We start from the raw sequence: 19,478 nt of genomic DNA, 5'->3' as shown, positions 1-19,478 counted from the left end.
TTATTTTGGGATCAAATCGATTCGCTTGTCTATAAACAACGCTATAAATTCAACTGTACTATTTTACGGGTAAATACTACCACCTGATATTGTATATGAAGAATGAATATACTCATTCCTTATCAACTACTCTTTGTGTTTCCAATTAGGGACGATTCAGAAAGTCATGTGTAACTACCTGGCTATGTAATTATTAGGATAACAGTTACATACCCTAGTAATTACATAATATAGTGATAACAATGATATGTTTGTTTGTCAGAACGTAGTTACAGGTAATTCTCTGGTTGGATAAGTATAATTATATAGTTAAATAAGCTTTTTATACATTAACCTGCCGAAATATATTAAATAATTATAAATTAATAAAAAATATCTTAAAAGTAGTAAGTATCTTCCAAATAAATAATATTATTACTTAAATTAATTATCAAAATTGCAATAATAATTTAATTTTTTTACTAACTCATTAATGTGATAAATATATGTATATATAAGAAATGCTAGATATATTTATAATCAGGTATTCAAATTATATCTTTTTAAAATAAAAGTATTGAATAATTATGAATTGGTATTGGAAGGTTAAAAAATAAGAATAAGCAATGAAAAACAAATATCATAAAAAGAATAGTAATTAATATATTTGAAAAAAGTAAAATAAAAAAAATTAGAAAAGTTATATTACTTGTAATTACACGTAATTATCACTAATTCTTACCTTCCCCTTGAGATTTGGAGAGTGTAATTATACTCGCTTAATTACATCCAATTTTATGGTGACTAAGTAACTATTTGGCCAAACAAACATGCCAGTTAACTATATAATTACACGTAATTACACTCAAATTCAATTCTTATTTGACTTTTTAGATAGGCTCTTAGTTATCAATTCTGTACATCCCTTAATATAAAATTTATTAAAAGTGTAATTTGACTAATATATCCCTTATTAATTCTTTAATATTTGTCTAATTTTAGAACAACTAATACTTCTCTCTTAATTTTTTAAGATAAAATTATTTGGGAACAATTATTTTTAATATAAGTGACAACTAAATGGGAACATAGGAGTAACTTCTAACTTGCACCTCTTTAGCTGCATAGTTAATTATCCGATTTAATGAAAAAAGGATTTCCCAGGCAGCTTCTCTTTAACAAATTAAAATTAAGGGTTAAATAGTACTCTATCTGTAATAAGTATATGGTATAGTTCTAATATTGAAAGCTGGAGTAAACTACCTTACTAATGTTATTTAGGGTACACTACTCTGGATGAACTAGAATTTAGCACATTAAAAAGTAATCCAGCTCACTGTTTGAAGTCTCAAATCTGAAAGATGTCAGTTGAAAATTTCAAAAACTGGTTGGGATTGCCATTTGCTAGGTTTTGTTTATTATAATTATCGAATGTAATTTAAAGGATGAAAAAGAAAAATAATCTCACATGGGCAATAAACTTTTTCAACGGTTAGAGAAATCCTTTTTTTGACAATCCCAAAAGGCAGTCAAAAGAGCATTTTGGTAAAATCCGACAAAAGCTTAAGCCTTTTTCCAACATATGTCCCTTCCCTTTCTTACTTTTCACTTCCAACCCATTCGTGTTCAAAACTTCAAATACAGGTCAAGGTGCGTTCTCGTAATTATCCAACAATTCTCTGCCCTTTTTCATTTTCCTATCACTCCTTCTATTTATACTCTCAAATTCTCACTCCCAAACCCTATCCAACCATCTTCTTTTCAAACCCTCATTACTAAAACTCTAGTTCTTTGCATTCAAGCTCTAAAAAAAGCCAAGCAAACCTTCATATATTAATTTACAGTTCACTTTTGGTAATTACTCTTCATCACCTTATGTTAAATTCATATTTTATTGCTCATCTTTCATTGTTTTTATTTTTGTAATTACTCTTTGCAACATATATCCATTATATATGCTTTTTGATCTAATTTCAACCATGTCTTGTTTCAGGATCCACTTCATATTTGTCTGGAAGATATAATAAATCCTGGGGTTCTTCATTACACAAATATTTAGTGCTCCCTGGTATGTTTTCATAATGATGATATAAATAGGAGGTTTTTTTGTTTTGTTTTTTTTATAGTTATATGTAATGTCAGATGTATATATCAAAAGATTCCACATAGAAAGCTGAGATTATTTTAGCTTTTAGTCCATCAACTTTTTCCTTTGTAAACCACCAGATCCCAATGTTTTGTTATATTAACAGAGAATTTTTTCATGCTGGTGACAGAAAATGAAGGATCATTCCTCTTAGCAGAAAGTTGGTTCAAGCTTTATTAGTCCATCTTAAAGTTCAAACAGGCTCTTCCCCTTTTCCATGCAACTGATGATATAGAGGTTTCAACTAGAGAAAAAAATGGCCAAGAAAGGATCAAAACCACGCGATAAGTTGATCATGTTCGTGTTCGCGTTCATGCTATTTTACATGCAGCAGTGTAGATGTTCTGAGCTCGAGCTACTTTTATCGATGAAAGCATCGATGAAGGATCCGTTAGGGTCTCTTCATGATTGGATTCCATCTCAATCTTTTTGCCATTGGAATGGTGTTATTTGTGATGAGTTGTCTCATGTTGCCAAAATTGAGCTCTCAGGAAAGAATTTATCTGGAAAAATATCTGAGAGTGTTTTCAACTTGCCACATGTTGAATCAATTGATCTCTCCAATAATCAGCTTTCCGGTGAAATTCCAAGCAATTTCTCATCTTGTTTGGCACTTAGATTTCTCAATCTTAGCAACAATAACTTCACAGGTCCACTTCCTCAAGGCTCAAGAATCCCACTTCTTGAGACATTGGATCTATCAAATAACATGATTTCAGGGAAAATCCCCGAAAATATTGGACTATTTTCGAGTCTCAAAGTTCTCGATTTTGGTGGAAATGTCTTGATTGGGAGCATTCCAAAGTCTATTGCAAATATTTCTAATTTGGAATTCTTGACTCTTGCTTCAAACCAATTAATCGGAGAAATTCCTGGAGAACTAGGTCTTATGAAGAAATTGAAGCTTATTTACTTGGGATATAACAATTTCTCAGGTGGAATTCCAAAGGAGATTGGTGAATTGACTTCTTTATATCATCTTGATCTCGTGTACAACAATCTAACAGGTGAAATCCCTTCATCTATAGGTAATCTCACCAATCTTAAGTACCTTTTTCTCTACATAAACAAGCTCACTGGCCCAATTCCAAGATCCTTATTCAATCTCAAGAAATTGGTATCACTTGATTTAAGTGATAACTTCTTGTCTGGTGAAATTCCTGAGCTTATATCCCAATTGCAAAATCTGGAAGTTCTACAATTGTTTGCCAATAATTTCACTGGTAGAATTCCAAATGCTTTGACTTCTTTGCCCCATATTCAAGTTCTTCAACTATGGTCTAACAAATTATCAGGTGAGATTCCTAAGGACCTTGGAAAATACAACAATCTCACAATTCTAGACCTTTCCACCAATAATCTCACTGGAAAAATACCCGAAAGCATATGTTATTCCGGCCATCTTTTTAAACTCATACTCTTCTCAAATTCACTCCAAGGCGAAATTCCTGTGAGCTTGAGCCATTGCAAAAGCTTACAAAGGGTCCGCTTGCAAAACAACCAACTCAGTGGTGAATTGGCCGTGGAATTCACTAAACTCCCACTTGTTTACTTCCTCGATATCTCGGGCAACAATCTTTTTGGATCCATTAGTGAAAGGAAATGGGATATGCCAGCACTTCAAATGCTAAATTTGGCTAGGAACAAGTTTTTTGGTACCTTGCCAAATTCCTTTGGTACCAAGAATCTTGAAAATCTAGTCTTGTCAGAAAATGGTTTTTCTGGTAATATTCCTCGAAGTTTCGGGCAATTTTCAGAACTAATGGAGCTGAAGCTACGTAGCAACAAACTTTCAGGTGAAATCCCAGATGAATTATCTTCATGCAAAAAGCTTGTGACTCTTGACCTAAGCCAAAATCAGCTATCAGGTCAAATTCCAATGAGTCTTTCAGAAATGCCAGTCCTTAGCCTTCTTGATTTGTCAATGAATGAATTATCAGGCGAAATCCCACCAAATTTAGGAAAAGTTGAATCACTTGTCCTAGTCAATATTTCTCACAACCATTTCCATGGAATTTTACCATCCACTGGAGCTTTCCTAGCCATAAATTCCAGCGCGGTGGTCGGAAATCAACTTTGTGGTGGCCGCGGCGACGAAATCACAAGTGGTTTGCCGCCGTGCAAAGCCGCCAAAAGAAGCTCAATTTGGTGGTTCTTCTTGACTTGTCTTCTTGGTATACTAGTCTTGTTAGTATTCTCAGCCTTGGTTGTAGTATTCATCCAAAGGAGAAGAGAGTTGAAGCTCAAGAAAGTTGAGAGTACTCAAGATGGTAATTGGGATATTCAATTCTTTGATTCCAAAGCTTCAAAATCCATCACCCTCAATGACATTTTATCTTCTGAAATAAGCAACACACAAATCTTTGTGAAGAAATTCAATCATGTGAAATTGAATATTCCAAAAAGTTTTTGGACAGATATTCAAGAACTAGGGAACGTTCGACATCCAAATGTTGTGAAGCTCATAGCTGCATGCAAATCAGAGAAATGTGGAATTTTGGTTTATGAGTACGTAGAAGGAAAAGATTGGAGTGAAGCAATTGGAGTCATGAATTGGGAACGTAGACAAAAAGTGGCTATAGGAATTGCTAGGGCTCTCAAATATTTGCATTTTTCTTGTTCGCCAAGTATTGTTGTCGGTGACCTTTCTCCTCGGAAAGTTTTCATCGACGGCAAAGATGAAGCTCACCTGAGATTGAGTCTTCCTACTATTTTCACTAGCAGCAAAGGTTTCAGCTCTTCAGCCTACGTTGGTCCAGGTAAATTTACCATTTTATCCTTGTCATAAGTCCATTACATATGAATAATATCTAGGGTTAATTGCTTGCTGTTTATATATTTCTCCTTTTTTGGAATTTATTACTCCAGTAAGAGTTTGTACACAATATCCTTCCGATACCCTACTACGTGGGATTACACTCAGTTCTGTTGTTGTTATTGTATTAGCAAGAGGTTGTGATTAAATGAGAATAAACCATTTCTGTCTTTAATTGAAAATTAAAGAACATATATATTTATTTTTTAGTTTTACCTTTGTGATAGAAATATGTTTTAAGATTTTGTTTTGTTAAACATACTAGACAATACATAATTCTGAAGAGGGTAGCTAAAATTTTGATAGGAATTAATTTTCCATCTTAGTTGCGACACGATATGATAGGGCTGTCACGTTATGTTGAAAATTAATGTGCTAACTATAATTTTTTTAATTTGTATGTTCCTGATTAGAACAGAAACAGTTAGATGCTACGTTCTTGGTCTTTTTCTGGGTTCTGCTTTTACTTTGCTTTATTGTAGTCGCTAATATTATGATTCTTTTTTGGGCCATAACAGTCATTATGAGGTCAAGGAATTACGCAAACAAATTTCATGGAGGCAATCATGAATGTTTTTCTTCTTTGCTTCATGAGTATTAATGTAGAGACATGATTCTAAGCTTTATCATTTCGTTCTTTACGTAGAAAACAATAGATCTAGTCATGTAACAAAATCATATCATAATCCTATTTCGTGGCCCTTTATGCCATGCACGCAATAGGACTAAAAGATAATAAAATCTTTCCCATTCTAACTGTAATTTTCGTTTTTTTTTTTTGGGTGTAATGGCAGAATACAAAGGAATATCTGAGAAGAGTGACATATATGGATTTGGCCTTCTACTAATTGAGCTATTGACTGGCAAAAACCCTGCTGATGCTGAATTTGGCTTGCATGAGAATGTCGTCGATTGGGCACGATATTGCTACTCAGAATGCCATTTAGAGACATGGGTTGATCCAGCAATGAAGAGTGATGCAGTGAATAATCAGAATAAAATGGTGGAAATGATGAATGTAGCACTGCAGTGCACTGCTAGTGAAGCAACATCAAGACCCTGTGCTAGTGATGTTGCAAAGACCTTGGACTCTTTTGTGAGATCAAATTCTTGTGGTTTAGGTTTGAAAAGGTGTTCTAGTGTTTAGATTTTGGGACTTTTAACTCCAAGATTTTTGTTCTGCCTAAATTACTTTTTCTTTCAGCTTCTGAGTGTTGCTCATTTTGGGATGCTATGTGGCATGCTACTATTTGAGTGTAAAAATGTAGATATAAAACTAAATGCTAATATATAGATTGCGACAACTTTTAAAATTTTCATTCTCATTGTATTTTATTTGTAGTATATGCAACATAGTGGAACTCCATGCTTCTTATATATAGATAATTATTAGAGGGAAAATGGTTTTACCAATCTCCTATAAGGAAGTATATGTGTAGTTAATGCCCTTTTCGTATTTTGATCACTATTACGACTAAGTGAGGGCTACTCTTTTAGCCTTATGGTATTTAAAGTTATATTATGGTCAACCTAATATACGTCTTAATATGAATCTAAAATTAAAGTTGGCATGTCATTGAAGACTAAGGGGGCTTAAATGGATATTTATTATATTAATTTAGGAAGCATTTCATATTAAAAATAAAATCTGAGATGTCATTGGTTTTTAACTATTAGTAAATTCATTCGACATGTTATATGTTTTTGGGAAATCATATCCCTTTCATCTTTCAAAAGGCCAAATTTAGTATACGTATTATAACCAAAAAAACAAAAAACAAAAAAACGAAAAACTGTAAAGAGCGTATATATAGAATTAACATTTCATACCTCTGGCTTTAGTAATGTTTTGAATTTCAAAACTCATTTTCCTTCATCGGATTAGAAATAGTATGAGAATATGTCGATCGCTAAAATTGGAGGTAAATTTGATTTTAACACTAAGTTGGAGGCCGAAATAATTATTTTCACCCATTCATTTTGGCAATGGACTTTTAAGTCAAAGGGAATTTCCGAAACTTTTGGTTTTAATCACTGGCAAACAGTAAAGACCTTAGCTTCTTTCATTTAATCATTATTATTCCTTTTAGCAAAAGAAAAAGCGAGAAATAATATCTACACACATACATTTTGTTACTGCCAAACAGAAAAGACCTTACATTCCTTCACTTAATCATTATTATTCCTTTTGGCAAAAACGAAGAAATAAATATGTATATCTACACACACATATACACAACATACACTGACATACACACCCAAAAAATTCATGCTAAAGATTATGTTTCTTAAAGAAAAGTTCCGTTGTTGTGCTTATCGCCAAAAAACGCATTTCAAGAAAAAATGTCTCAAAGATAACAGTCAAGTCGACCACATATATGTATATAAAAAATCAAATGGCAAAAGAATATTCTTTTATTTCTGAGTGACAGCTTTTGTTCATAGCTATTGCTTATCTGAGAGCAAGCAAATGGTCCTCTCTCTGATCTAAAAGAATATTTTCATCAGAAGTAATTAGGGTCAATAGGTAAAGGGCCAAAAAGAAAAATTCTCAATGTTGGAGGGGACCATAGTACTAATTTCTGAAAATTCTGATGGTCCGATCGTATAGTTTGTCCTATTGTCGGATAGTCTTCCATTGTTAAAAACAAGTCTAATAAAAAGACTTTAACATACCAAAAAAAGCTGAATGCAAACTTGTAAAGTTTCTTTTAAGGCAGCAGATAATTCTTAAGATAGAGCTTTTATGCTTTAATCTCACATTTTTCTAGATTTTCAATAAGCCAATCGGTCAAATAATCTAATCATTAAAGATATAGATTTCTCTCCCATGCGTAATTTAATTGATAGGATCGAAAACCATATGTAATTGTCCAACCTTGATAAAAAATTTCAACATCAAACTTCTATTAAGTAGTACTAATTTTTTGTTCATACTAGATATTCGTATATCTTTAACCTAAATATTCGTATGGTTAAATATTATACTACATTACTACCTGCTAATCAACAAAATTATTGTTCACTTTTGAGGGTGAGTATTTTTATCGACAAGTTAACGCTTTATTATCGAAATGTATAACATAAGATTAAGGTTGGAACAATCCATGTAAGCTTAAGGTTTAAATTTCATTAGAGGCAAAAATAATTTAAGTGAATTCCTTTCATTTATTTTAATATTGATGGACAGAGAAATATGATATCTACATTAACAGGGACGTAACAAGTACCAAATAGATTAATGGAAAAATGATATTGTTTAACCACGTTAAAAATAATAGCCGAAAAAATATATTTTTTTTTTGTGTGTGTTTGTGTATATATATGTATGTGTGTGTTATATACAAAAAAATATACAAAATTTATATACTTTTATAGCTATCGAATGTAATAGCCACTCTAAAAATAATAGCCAATATATATATATATATATATATATATATATTTGTGTGTGTGTTATATAAAAAAAAATATACAAAATTTATATATTTTTACGGCTATCGAATGTAAATAATTTTTTCCTTGGCTAGAAGCTAGATTAATGGATAATTATAGCTTGAAGGCACTATAACACATGGTAGACATAATTTATGAAAGCTCAAGATTTTGTTCTTAGATTTGAACAAACGGCTATCGAACTAATGGAGCTGCGACAGTCATAATGTCGTATCATGTTTCTTAGATTTGAATATTTGAATGGTGATGATTGCACGTTTTGTGCTATAATTACTTGAAATTCTCTTCTAATTATTAGGACAGACTGTCTATTTGCTTCCAAATTCAGACTCATTAGTCACTAGGCAAAGGCTATGCCACATGAGTTGACATTTTAATAAAGCTTTAATAATTGACTAATGTTTTGTTTTCAACTCATGACAAAGTGAAAGAATACATTTGTAAAAATAGAATTACGCAGATTATGTGGAGGTATAGTATTATGCATGTCTCCTCCTACAAGTATTTACATATTAATTTCGCTTATTAAGTTGGTTCGAGATGCTAACTGTTGATTCATGAAGTGTTTTAACGATTAACGAATAATTGTACTTGTACTTAGTTCTGTCAATAGTAAATTAACTGGTTAATTGCAATTGATAATATGGTTGAATATTATGAATTTGGGCTAAATCAAGTATTGAACCAGGTAGTATAAGTGAATTATATGAAATGTTTTGGTAGAAAAAATTCTGGAGAAACTTATGAGTCCAGATGAAAATAAAATTGGTCAAATTGGCATCCCTTTTTGTATTGATGAATGTTAATGTATAAAATGTTAATCATGCATATTAATGTATAAAAAGTTATCTTTTTGAACGAAAAAACTTTGCAAATATTAATGTATAAAAAGTTATCTTTTTGAACGAAAAAAGTTTGCAATTCGATTAACAATTAAATATATCAGATAAAGTAGCACAAATTTACAGTTTTTAGTAATTATTAATTGTTAGGTTAGCATATTAAATAAAATTAATTACTAATTCTCTTAATAATAGAACCATAATTGATCGAGCCAAGCTTTAATCCAACTTTGACTGACTTGATGTCACAACCCGGTATTCCACCCTCGAGATCGTGATAACGCCTAACATTTCACTTGTTAGGCAAGCCAACGTTAGAATAGTTTTTAGCCGTTTTTAACAAAACACATTAATTGATACCAATTAAACTATAATAACTAAAATACATCTGAAATAGAGTATGAAAAACCATAATAACTGCAATATCTAGATACAATCCCAGAACTTGTATCACAAGTGCACGATCGACTAGAATAATACAGATAATGGTCTGAATGAAAGTAAAATTGTCTAAAATAAAATAAACAATTAAGATAGGGTAGAGGGGGATTTCAGAACTGCGAACGCCGAGCAGTTGTACCTCAAGTTTCCAATCCGGCAATCAATCCGAGCAATCTACTGACCGCCGCTAGGACTGACTCCAAAATCTACACAAGAAGTGCAGAGTGTAGTATGAGTACAACCGACCCCATGTACTCTGTAAGTGCCGAGCCTAACCTCGACGAAGTGGTGACGAGGCTAAGGCGGGTCACTTACAATAACCTGTACGCAGTATTATAATAATAATAATAATAATAATAATAATAATAATAATAATAATAATAATAATAATAATAATAATAATAATAATAATAATAATAATAATAATAATAATAATAATAATAATAATAATAATAATAATAACAGGAAAGAAATACAAGAAAGTAAGGCAATTAACTTATGAAAATAAACTCAATCCTCAGAATCGGTAAAACCAGTAACACTAGTACTCAGAATCTCATATGAAAGCATCGAAAGCTAACATCATACAACAATGAATACAAAACACACAATCTGTTGCAGCGCGCAAGCCGATCCCACCGTACAAACACAATCCTCCCTTATTTCACCCGTTGCGGCGTGTAACCCGATCCTATTATACCAACACAATCCTCCCTTATTTCACCATATCAATATCAATAATAACATGTAAAATTCGTTGTGGTGCGCAACCCGATCCCACCATATAATCAGAATCAATATCATATTTCTCCCTTATTTTACCATATCAAAATCACATATAAAATCCGTTGTGGCGTGCAACCCGATCCCACCATATCAATATCAATCCTCCCTTATTCCACCCGTTGCGGCGTGCAACCTCATCCATAAATAAAATCAATAAGTACAATCAATTTAACAACTCAAATCACAAGAATCTCTAAGATTAACGAATATGAAAGCAAAACCATAAAAGAATCTCGTACCAAATCAAGAAATGCTACAATTAATACTGAGCAACAAGACAAGCCAAACATATGATATTTAAAGTGTACAAGTAAGACAATTAAGGCAAGTAGCAATTAATCATGCAAGCATGGAATAAGTTAACATTTTAATATGAGAATAATAAATGACAAGTAGCAAGTTAAGGCGTAGGAAGCAATTAAAGCTTGTAACAGTTGAGTCATGGAATAAAATAATTAATGAATTGCGGAAAAAGCGTGAAAACAAGTATTTTGATGGCGTATATACAATTGTCAGCGCGCATATATGCCGCTACACATTCTTATAGCATATAGCTCAAGGGTTCCTAATTCCCTTAAATCAAGGTTAGACCTAACACTTACCTCGCTCCGCAAGCAAATCAAAGCTCTTCCAGGGCCTTTCCTCTAAAATCCGTCTTCAAACCAATCGAATCTAACCAAAATCGACTCAATAACATTAAGTAATGCTAGGGAAATCAATTATAATACATAAAGTTAAGATTTTTACACTTTTTTCAAAACGTCAACAAAGTCAATTCCGAGCTCGCTTAGTCAAAACCCGAAATTCGGACCATAACCCAATTTTTCATTCATTCCCAAGCCCGGTTATGTAATTAGTTTCGAAATCTGACCTCAATGTGAGGTCTAAATCCCAAATTTACAAACCCCCATCCCCCATTCTTCCCAAATCCCTAATTTTCTACCATGAAAGAACATAGATTAAGGCTAGAAATTATTGGGTGATGATGGAAAGGGAAAAAACAAGTTAAAGTACACTAACCTATGAAAGGGTAATGAAATTTCTCTTCCAAATTGCCTCTAGCCCGAGCTCTAATGAAAAGATAGTGAAAAATGGGTGAAATCCTGATTTTTGGAAGTTTATATGATTGGGCATCATGTGTTCATCGCATTCGCGAAACACCTAACGCGTTCGCGAAGGGCACTACCCAGTTGGCTTAAGGGATAGCGACAAACTCTACGCGTTCGTGTAAGCTTAGCCAACCTTGCCTTCGCGTTCGCGTAGAGTTAGACCCCCCCCCCCCCCTCACTTCGTATTCGTGATAGAGTGGCCGCGTTCGCAAAGGCAGATCCCCAACTACTCTGCGTTCGCATCCAATTCCTCACCTTCGCGATGTGCAAATCCACCCCAGTACCAAACTACTCTTCGCGATCGCGAAGAAGGATTCATAAGACACCAGCAAAAGTAAAAAAATCTAGAAATTTTCTAAGTTCAAATCATCTGTAGCCTATCCGAAACTCACCCGAGCCCTCGGTCTCCAAACCAAACATGCACACAAGTCCAAAAATATTATACGAACTCGCTCGCGTGATCAAAATATCAAAATAATACCTAGAACTACGAATCAGACACAAAAACGAATGAAATTTTTAATGAAACTTACGAACATGCAATTTTTCAACCGGACGTCCGAATCACGTCAAATCAACTCCGTTTTGTACCAAATTTTGCAGACAAGTCATAAATACTGTAATGAACTTTTACCAAGTTCCGAAACCAAAATTCAAATCCGATAACAATAAAGTCAACCTACGGTCAAACTTATGAATCTTATAAACCTTTAAATTACTAGTTTTCAACAAATTGCGTTAATTCAAGTTAGGGACTTTCGAATTCAATTCCGGACATACTCCAGAGTCCTAAATCACGATACAGATCCACCGGGACCGTCAAAATACTGATCCAGATCCGTTTACATAAAAACGTTGACTGTAATCAACTCAAATATGTTTTAAGGCAAGATGTCACATTTTCATCAATTTTGTCAAAAATAAAACCTTCTGGAAGAAGGACACCGACTGCGCACGCAAATCAAAAAGGCTAAACGAAGCTATTCGAGATTTAGAAACACGAAAATGAAGGGTAAAACTATAAATGACCTATCGGGTCATCACACTTGAGCATAGTCAAGCAAGCTAAAATCGCCAATCGAACACTGAGCTGACTCGATTCTGACCTATTTATGAGTTTATATTCTTTGGAGGAGCCTTGGAACAACCATAAAATCGTCTCCGTATTACTTATAGGAAGGGCGGATATAGTGTGTTACCAACGGGTTCAATTGAATCCATAACTTTTGATGCTGAATAAAAATTTATATGTAAAAATTTATTGAAATTGCAAAAATAGTAGATATGAACCCATAACTTTAAAACTATAATGGGTTTAATATTAAAACCCTTAAAAGATGAACCTACAGAATTTAAATCATAGATCTGCCTCTACTTATAGGTCATGCATTAGAGCCGTTAAAGCAGTACTAATTCTTGCAATACATTAGGTTGTATACATTACACTTCTTGAATGTAGCCCTTTCGTGGTCTTGTGTGAATGAGGATGCTTTGTATATTTGGCTGCTTTTTTACAAGTTTATATTCTTTCTTGCTTTTACTAAATGAAATTAGCGCTAATTCATGGGTGGAATCCACGTTAGGTCAAAAGAAGCGGGTTGAATCTGTACCCTTTCCAACCAAACTTGGCCACATTCTTTCTTGTGACCTATTTTACTTCCAAGTTCTAATGATGATGCTTCATTCTTTTCCCTTCTCTTTTTAAATAAAGAAACTGGATATTCCCTTGACAAAAACCCTTTTTTCTTCTGTGTGATCATTGACAAGAACCCTTTTCTTTCCCTTAGCTCAATGAAGGCTTTTTACATAGTTAGAAGATTCCATCCTAAAGATGAGTCTAAGCAAATAAATACTAAGAGAAGCTGACATTTTTATAGGAAAGCAAACAGCTAAGATTTGCTGTCTTGGATTTGATATTTGAAGGGTTACTTTCTTTTTCTTTTAACTCTTTTCTTTACATTTCTTAGGCTAAAAAGTTTCAATGTTTCAATTATTGTTCTTGGAGACCATGCAGAATTAAAGGATCCTTGCCTTCCTTCTTTTCGTCCAAAAAGCTCCTTTTGCTTCCAATATTTTGAAGAGGATATTCAAAGGTTCATTTCCTACTACTTTTTTTTCTTTCTCTTCTTTTTTAGTTCCTTTGTAGATCATGCAACAAACATTTTTCATGGCTGTTTCTATCATTTAAGACAACTGTTTTTATTTTATTTTAAAGATTCTTTTGTAATCATGATCATTTTGTATACACGTGACCCTTGGAATGCATAATACCAACCCATTTTCATAGCTCTTTCGAAGTCTTGACATGAAGATAAAAGGATTTTGAAGTTTTTCATTTACACCTTCATAATGTCGCATTACTTTGGAGGATAATTCTTTATTTCAAGCATTAACTACGTACCTACGACTTTGCAAATTTCCTCCTTTTGTTTAATCAGAATTCAATTTCTGATATTATTTAAGAATACATATATAGAGATCATAAATAGATCAATTCCAAGTACAAACTTTGATTGTTTGTAATTGGATGTTAACATAGTTGAGTCATTATTTGTCACACGACCTCTTTATGATGTCACAAATCAGATTTAAAGGGGATTCAATTAAAATCTTGTAACTTTTAGTGATAACTAAAAATTTACGGGGAGCTACCATTAGCGAAAGGTTGAATCCTTTAGTCGTAGCCATGTGTACACTTTGGTGATACAAATGGTCCCATTTATGAGTACGTTTGACCATTCCAAGTACAAACTAAATCATGCTTTTGATTACCTAGGAATTGATGAATTCAAAAGTGTCACTCAACTTCTATAAGTTAGCAGTTGAATTTCTATACATAGTGGAGTTAATAAGGAAAAATATGAGAAACTCAACATCAACGTCAAATGAAAAAAGGACAACACAGAAAAGTCTCTAAAGTATCAAGAAATTAAGATTTGGCCCAGTAGGTCAGAACTGTCAATCAAGAAAACACCTAGAATGAAGAATATTTCGAAATGTTCAAACACATATAGAATCTCATAATTATGAACAGAGAAGGAAGAAGTTGAATAGGAACAATGATAGTAGTGTGAGTAGTGCACTTGTGGGGAAGAGGAAACATCTCTCTCATCTCTGTGAAAGTCTGATAAGAACTCCCAAAACAAAAAAGAAAGGAGAATAATGACGTAAAAGAACTTGCGACGAAATGAAGTGCCACTCTTATGTACAAATAAAACAACAGCCCAATATAATTCCACTAGTGGGATTTGGGGAGGGTAGTTTATACGTAGACCTTACCCCTATTCTAAGATAAAGAGACTGTTTCCGATAGACCCTCGGTTCCCTCCCTCCAAGAACTCCTCACCTTGCTTTTGGGGTGACTCGAACCAAGAACTTCTCACCTTGCTCTTGGGGTGACTCGAACTCACAATCTCTTGGTTGGAAGTGGAGGGTGCTCGCTATTAGAGCAACCCACTTTTATGTACATGTAATGTAATAATGGGAAATGTTCATATTTGTTCATGTACTAATTCGAAATAATTTAATTTTGTTCTCTATTACATTTTTGATTCATTTATATTCTAGTCCTTAGCAAATTATCTCATATTTATTTTTTTTATCATTATACGTAGCTCTACCATGAAATGGTAAGCCTCAACAAGTTCAAATTGTTCAAATCTAAACTTACCACTCAATTTTTGACTATTGTATAAACTCCCATAAATTAGAGCTCGTGGAATCAAGGGCAAAATTCAGGCTTTTTTAATTTCAAACGACGGGATAAGATTAGATCGACCAAAAATCCCGCAGAGAAAAAGTTAAGTAATTTCGAATAATTCACGGACAAATTTAACCCTTTTTCCTATAAGAATTCAACGTCTGAGTCAATGAACCAAAAATATGCATATCACAAAGAGTAAAAAAGAAAGAGTCTCACTCAAATGTGGAAAAGAGTTGGAGAAAAATAAATAGCAGATATTGGATTATTCACTACTGTATCTTTATTGTTTAATGATGGTCTCCCTCTATGTTGCTGGGACTCTCCAAAAAATATCGATGGGTGTGTGTTGGATCCTCTAAAAATAGTGTATTTTTGGAGGATCCGACAGGAATGCGGAAGCTATTTTGAAGAATCCACGCAATATAGGTCTGCCTAACGCACATTACAGCAGGGGTGGCTTATTTGGAAAGAGAAAAAGGAGCTAGCTACTCAAATTATAGCATTTCACTCTCTTTCTTAGTAACCAAAAAAGTAATCTAAAGAATCGAGAGGAGTTGATACGGAGTAATAGAAGCAATGGTATATAAAGCAGCTTATCTTAATATATGTAGAGAATATTTACGTTCTTCTTTTTGTTTAACCACCACTATTTGAAACTCACCGGCGATGCACAAGGCCCATAAAGAGAAAAGTGCTCTCTATCTAATTTTTTATTTTTTCAGGGCTCGAACTCAAAATTTTTACCTGAGCGTATCACATTCCTTCACAGTATGTATCTTTCTACTCCTGAAATAGGAAACGCATCATAATGAAATAAAGATTGGCAAAGTTATTACTCCTAAAACAAATTGAGATGCCTTATACGTCACTCAATATCCATAATGGAATGTCATGAAAGTAAGTAGTACATATGATGCTGGCCTTCTTGTTCCATCACAATGGATTTGTCCTCATTTATGAGAAGATAAAGACGGATCACATATTATATGTATGAATATAAAAGCTAAAAAGGTCCCATAATTATAAGAGTAAAGCAGTAGAAATTGGACACCACACCATCCAGGAAAGTGGAGAAAAAACATCACTGTTTGGTTAGCTAAAGAAGCTGCTTCATCTCCACTTGATATTAAAAGCTTTGATAAGTGCTAACCATCTTGAGTTTTATTCTAGTTACTTTTCCTTTTTTTCTTGGAAAATTTCAAAGACCCCCTTTAAATTTTGCTTCATGCATGAAGTTTGTGATATCACGCTCACATCCTTTTTTTTTGTGACAAGTGTTAGTTTTTTTAGTTTTGAATAATAATATACTTAGAATATTATTCAATGTTATTAAATATGAGTTTCAATGATGAAAAATAATATATCACATTTGGTGCAGGATCACAAGAAATAAAACAAAGAAATCAAGACTCCATATCATTCAAGCATGGAATATGGGAAACAATCCATCAACGGAAACAAAGGAAATGAAAAATATCAATGACTAGCTATGAAAAAGGAAGAAGCAGTGGAAATCCGGAAGAAGAGTCAATCAATGATTTGATAGATAATTGACTGAAGCTAGTATAGGAAGGTCCCAAAAATCAAAGGAAAATAAGAGTGAAAAGTTCTATACTGGAGATCGTTAAAGCCTGAAATCAGGGATCCATCATCAATTACTCAAGTATCGGAAAGATCTGCCCAGCGAAAGAAAAGCCTGTCAAGGATACAAGTCAAGGAAGATCAACGGAAACCTTACTTTATTCTTGGAAAGAATCAATTTGCAATTCGGTTCAAGGATCAATTCCCTTGGGTTTGTAATCTCTCAAGATTCACGTCAATCAAGAGTCACAAAATATATATACATATGTTCCAGGCTTGAAGCAGATATACTTTGAACAAACCATTATCATTCTTGTTGTTCTACTCCAAACAAGCATTGTACTTCTTTTTAGATCTGTTGTGTAATTAGTGAGAGAAGAAAAAGAGACAAACATTGGTGAGGCATTGTATTAAGAAGGGAAAAGTGACATAGAAACTAAGTTGTTGGTGTAAAGCTACATCAACCAACTTGTACTCGAGACACTTCAAATACTAAAAGAGATCACCCTTGCAACCCAAGGGAACTGGACGTAGGATTCACACTGAATCTGAACCAGTATAAAAATCCTGGTGTCTTTATTTCCTGCACTTCATTTCTGCATTGTTATTATTGTGTTCTTATCTCTAATCGACTAATTGGTAAACTAGTCAACTACTTAAACTACTGAAAATAAAAATCGTCAATTCACCCCCTCCCCCCTCTTGTACTTTCAATTAGTATCAGAGCTAGTCTCACTCTTTTTGCTTAACAGCTTGTGAGAAAAGATCATGGCAAATCAAGTAACTATTGGAGCACTCTTTCAAGAAGGAACATCGCAAGTCAGGACACCATATTTCAATGGACAACACTTTTCTCACTGGAAAGTGCGAATGGAAATATATGAAAAATCATATGATGTCAAAGTATGGCACGCTATCAAAAAGGGTAACTATCCACTACCAGCAGCAGCTCAACCACCCACTGATCCGGAAGATATAGATGAATACACAGACAAGCAAATGGCAGTTGTTCAGGTCAATGCTAAGGCACAAAATTTACTCTATAATGCTATAAGTAGAGAGGAGTATGAGAAAATCTCAAGTTGTGATACAACCAAAGAAATGTGGGATAAACTGGAAGTTACTTATGGAGGTAGCAAAGTGAAAGAAACTTACATAAACATATTGGTTCATGACTATGAACTCTTTCAGATGAAAGAAGGAGAATCCATTGAGGAAATATTTGCAAGGTTCAGCAAAATCATTAGCGATCTAAAATTCTTTGGTAAACCCTATTCAAGTGGTGATCAAGTTCGAAAAATTCTAAGGAGTCTACCTACCACTTGGCAGATAAAAGTAGTTGCACTCAAATCTCAAGATCTAAACAAACTTTCATATGATGAACTACGAGGCAATCTTATAGCATTCAAGAAAACACATCTCAAGAAAACAAATCAGGAAGAAAAGAAGAAAACAGTTGCTTTTAAAGCTACAACTGAAAGACCTGAAAATGATATTGATGACGACCCAGAAGCTCTTGAAGAAGAGATTGCCATAGTATCAAGAAACATGGATGGTTTAATGAGAAGATATAGAAAGAAAAGAAGGGGAAGTATGACACCCCAGGCGAACCAGGCAATACAATGAACAAGACAAGAATGATGGAAAATATTATGAGTATGGAAGGTATGGTCATATTCAAGGCGAATGCCCAGATCTTAAAAGAGAGGTCTCCAGAGGATTCAATAAAAATAAATTTTTTGGAAGCTGGAGTGATAAAGACAGTTCAGAACACGAAGAAATAGAAAACCTGTGCTTCATGACCATTTTGGAAAACGACATGAACATATACTTGGGCTGTTGGACCGATGAAAATGCATCAGACGATGAATGCAAAGAAGATACTGAAAATTGTTCATGGCATGAAGTGAAACAAGCGAGGTAAGATCTTATAATTGTGATAGATGTAATGAATTGCAGGATATTCTTGACCTTACCCTAAAATAGTCTCAAAAAATAATGAATGAATTAAGGAGACTCAATAGGGAAAAGAAAGACTGGAAACTTAAGCTTGAAGTCTGTGGAATCGAAAGAGATGTACTTCAAGATGAAGTTCAGGAATTGCAAATGCAACTTAATGGTATGCGCAAGTCCACCAGTCACAATTCTGTCAAGTCTAACCAGGCGACTTACAAGTCAACTGGAAAAGGACTGGTTAGAACTGAGTCCACAGGTACTAACACAAGTGGAAGATCAAAAACTGGATCAGCCCCTATGTGTCATTACTGTAACAAAATTGGACATAAATATTCTTTTTGTCGATTTCGTAAATCTAATGTTATAGGATGGATTTGGAAACCCAAATCCAATCATGATCTTAGTAGAACTAACCAACAAAGATCCAAGCAAGCTTGGGTACCTAAATAAAAGTGATAATTCTATTTTGCAGGAATACCACAGAAAGAGCCGCAAAGGAAAATGGTACTTAGACAGTGCGTGTTCCAGTCACATGACAGAGATAGTTGGCACCGGCACAGTTCCATTCAATAACAACTGCGATATTACTAAAGTATATCTTGTAGATGGACTCAACTATAATCTCCTGAGTATAAGTCGGCTATGTGATTTAGGGTACGAAGTT

The 19,478-nt window shown here is 33.7% G+C and overlaps 1 protein-coding gene across 1 annotated transcript; it reads left to right on the top strand.

Moving 5' to 3' along the window:
- Positions 1-1,680: 1,680 nt before the first annotated feature.
- On the top strand, positions 1,681-6,259 carry LOC104117321 (leucine-rich repeat receptor-like serine/threonine-protein kinase SKM1). Its single transcript, XM_009628365.4, has 4 exons — positions 1,681-1,833; positions 1,973-2,047; positions 2,256-4,884; positions 5,735-6,259. Exons 3-4 carry the CDS (start codon positions 2,382-2,384, stop codon positions 6,085-6,087), a joined length of 2,856 nt encoding a protein of 951 aa, XP_009626660.1. The 5' UTR covers positions 1,681-1,833; positions 1,973-2,047; positions 2,256-2,381; the 3' UTR covers positions 6,088-6,259.
- The last annotated feature ends 13,219 nt before the right edge of the window (positions 6,260-19,478 follow it).

Source organism: Nicotiana tomentosiformis, chromosome 8 (genome assembly GCF_000390325.3).
Source record: "Nicotiana tomentosiformis chromosome 8, ASM39032v3, whole genome shotgun sequence".
NCBI lineage: Eukaryota > Viridiplantae > Streptophyta > Magnoliopsida > Solanales > Solanaceae > Nicotiana > Nicotiana tomentosiformis.
Note: the sequence above shows the minus strand (reverse complement) of the source record. Positions and strands in the feature narration are given on the sequence as shown.

Bases quoted from the DNA above. Each gene is read 5' to 3' on its own strand.
- LOC104117321 (XM_009628365.4), top strand. From the start codon at position 2,382: ATGGCCAAGAAAGGATCAAAACCACGCGATAAGTTGATCATGTTCGTG. The intron at 4,885-5,734 runs GTAAATTTACCA...GTGTAATGGCAG, and splicing joins TTCAGCCTACGTTGGTCCAG to AATACAAAGGAATATCTGAG.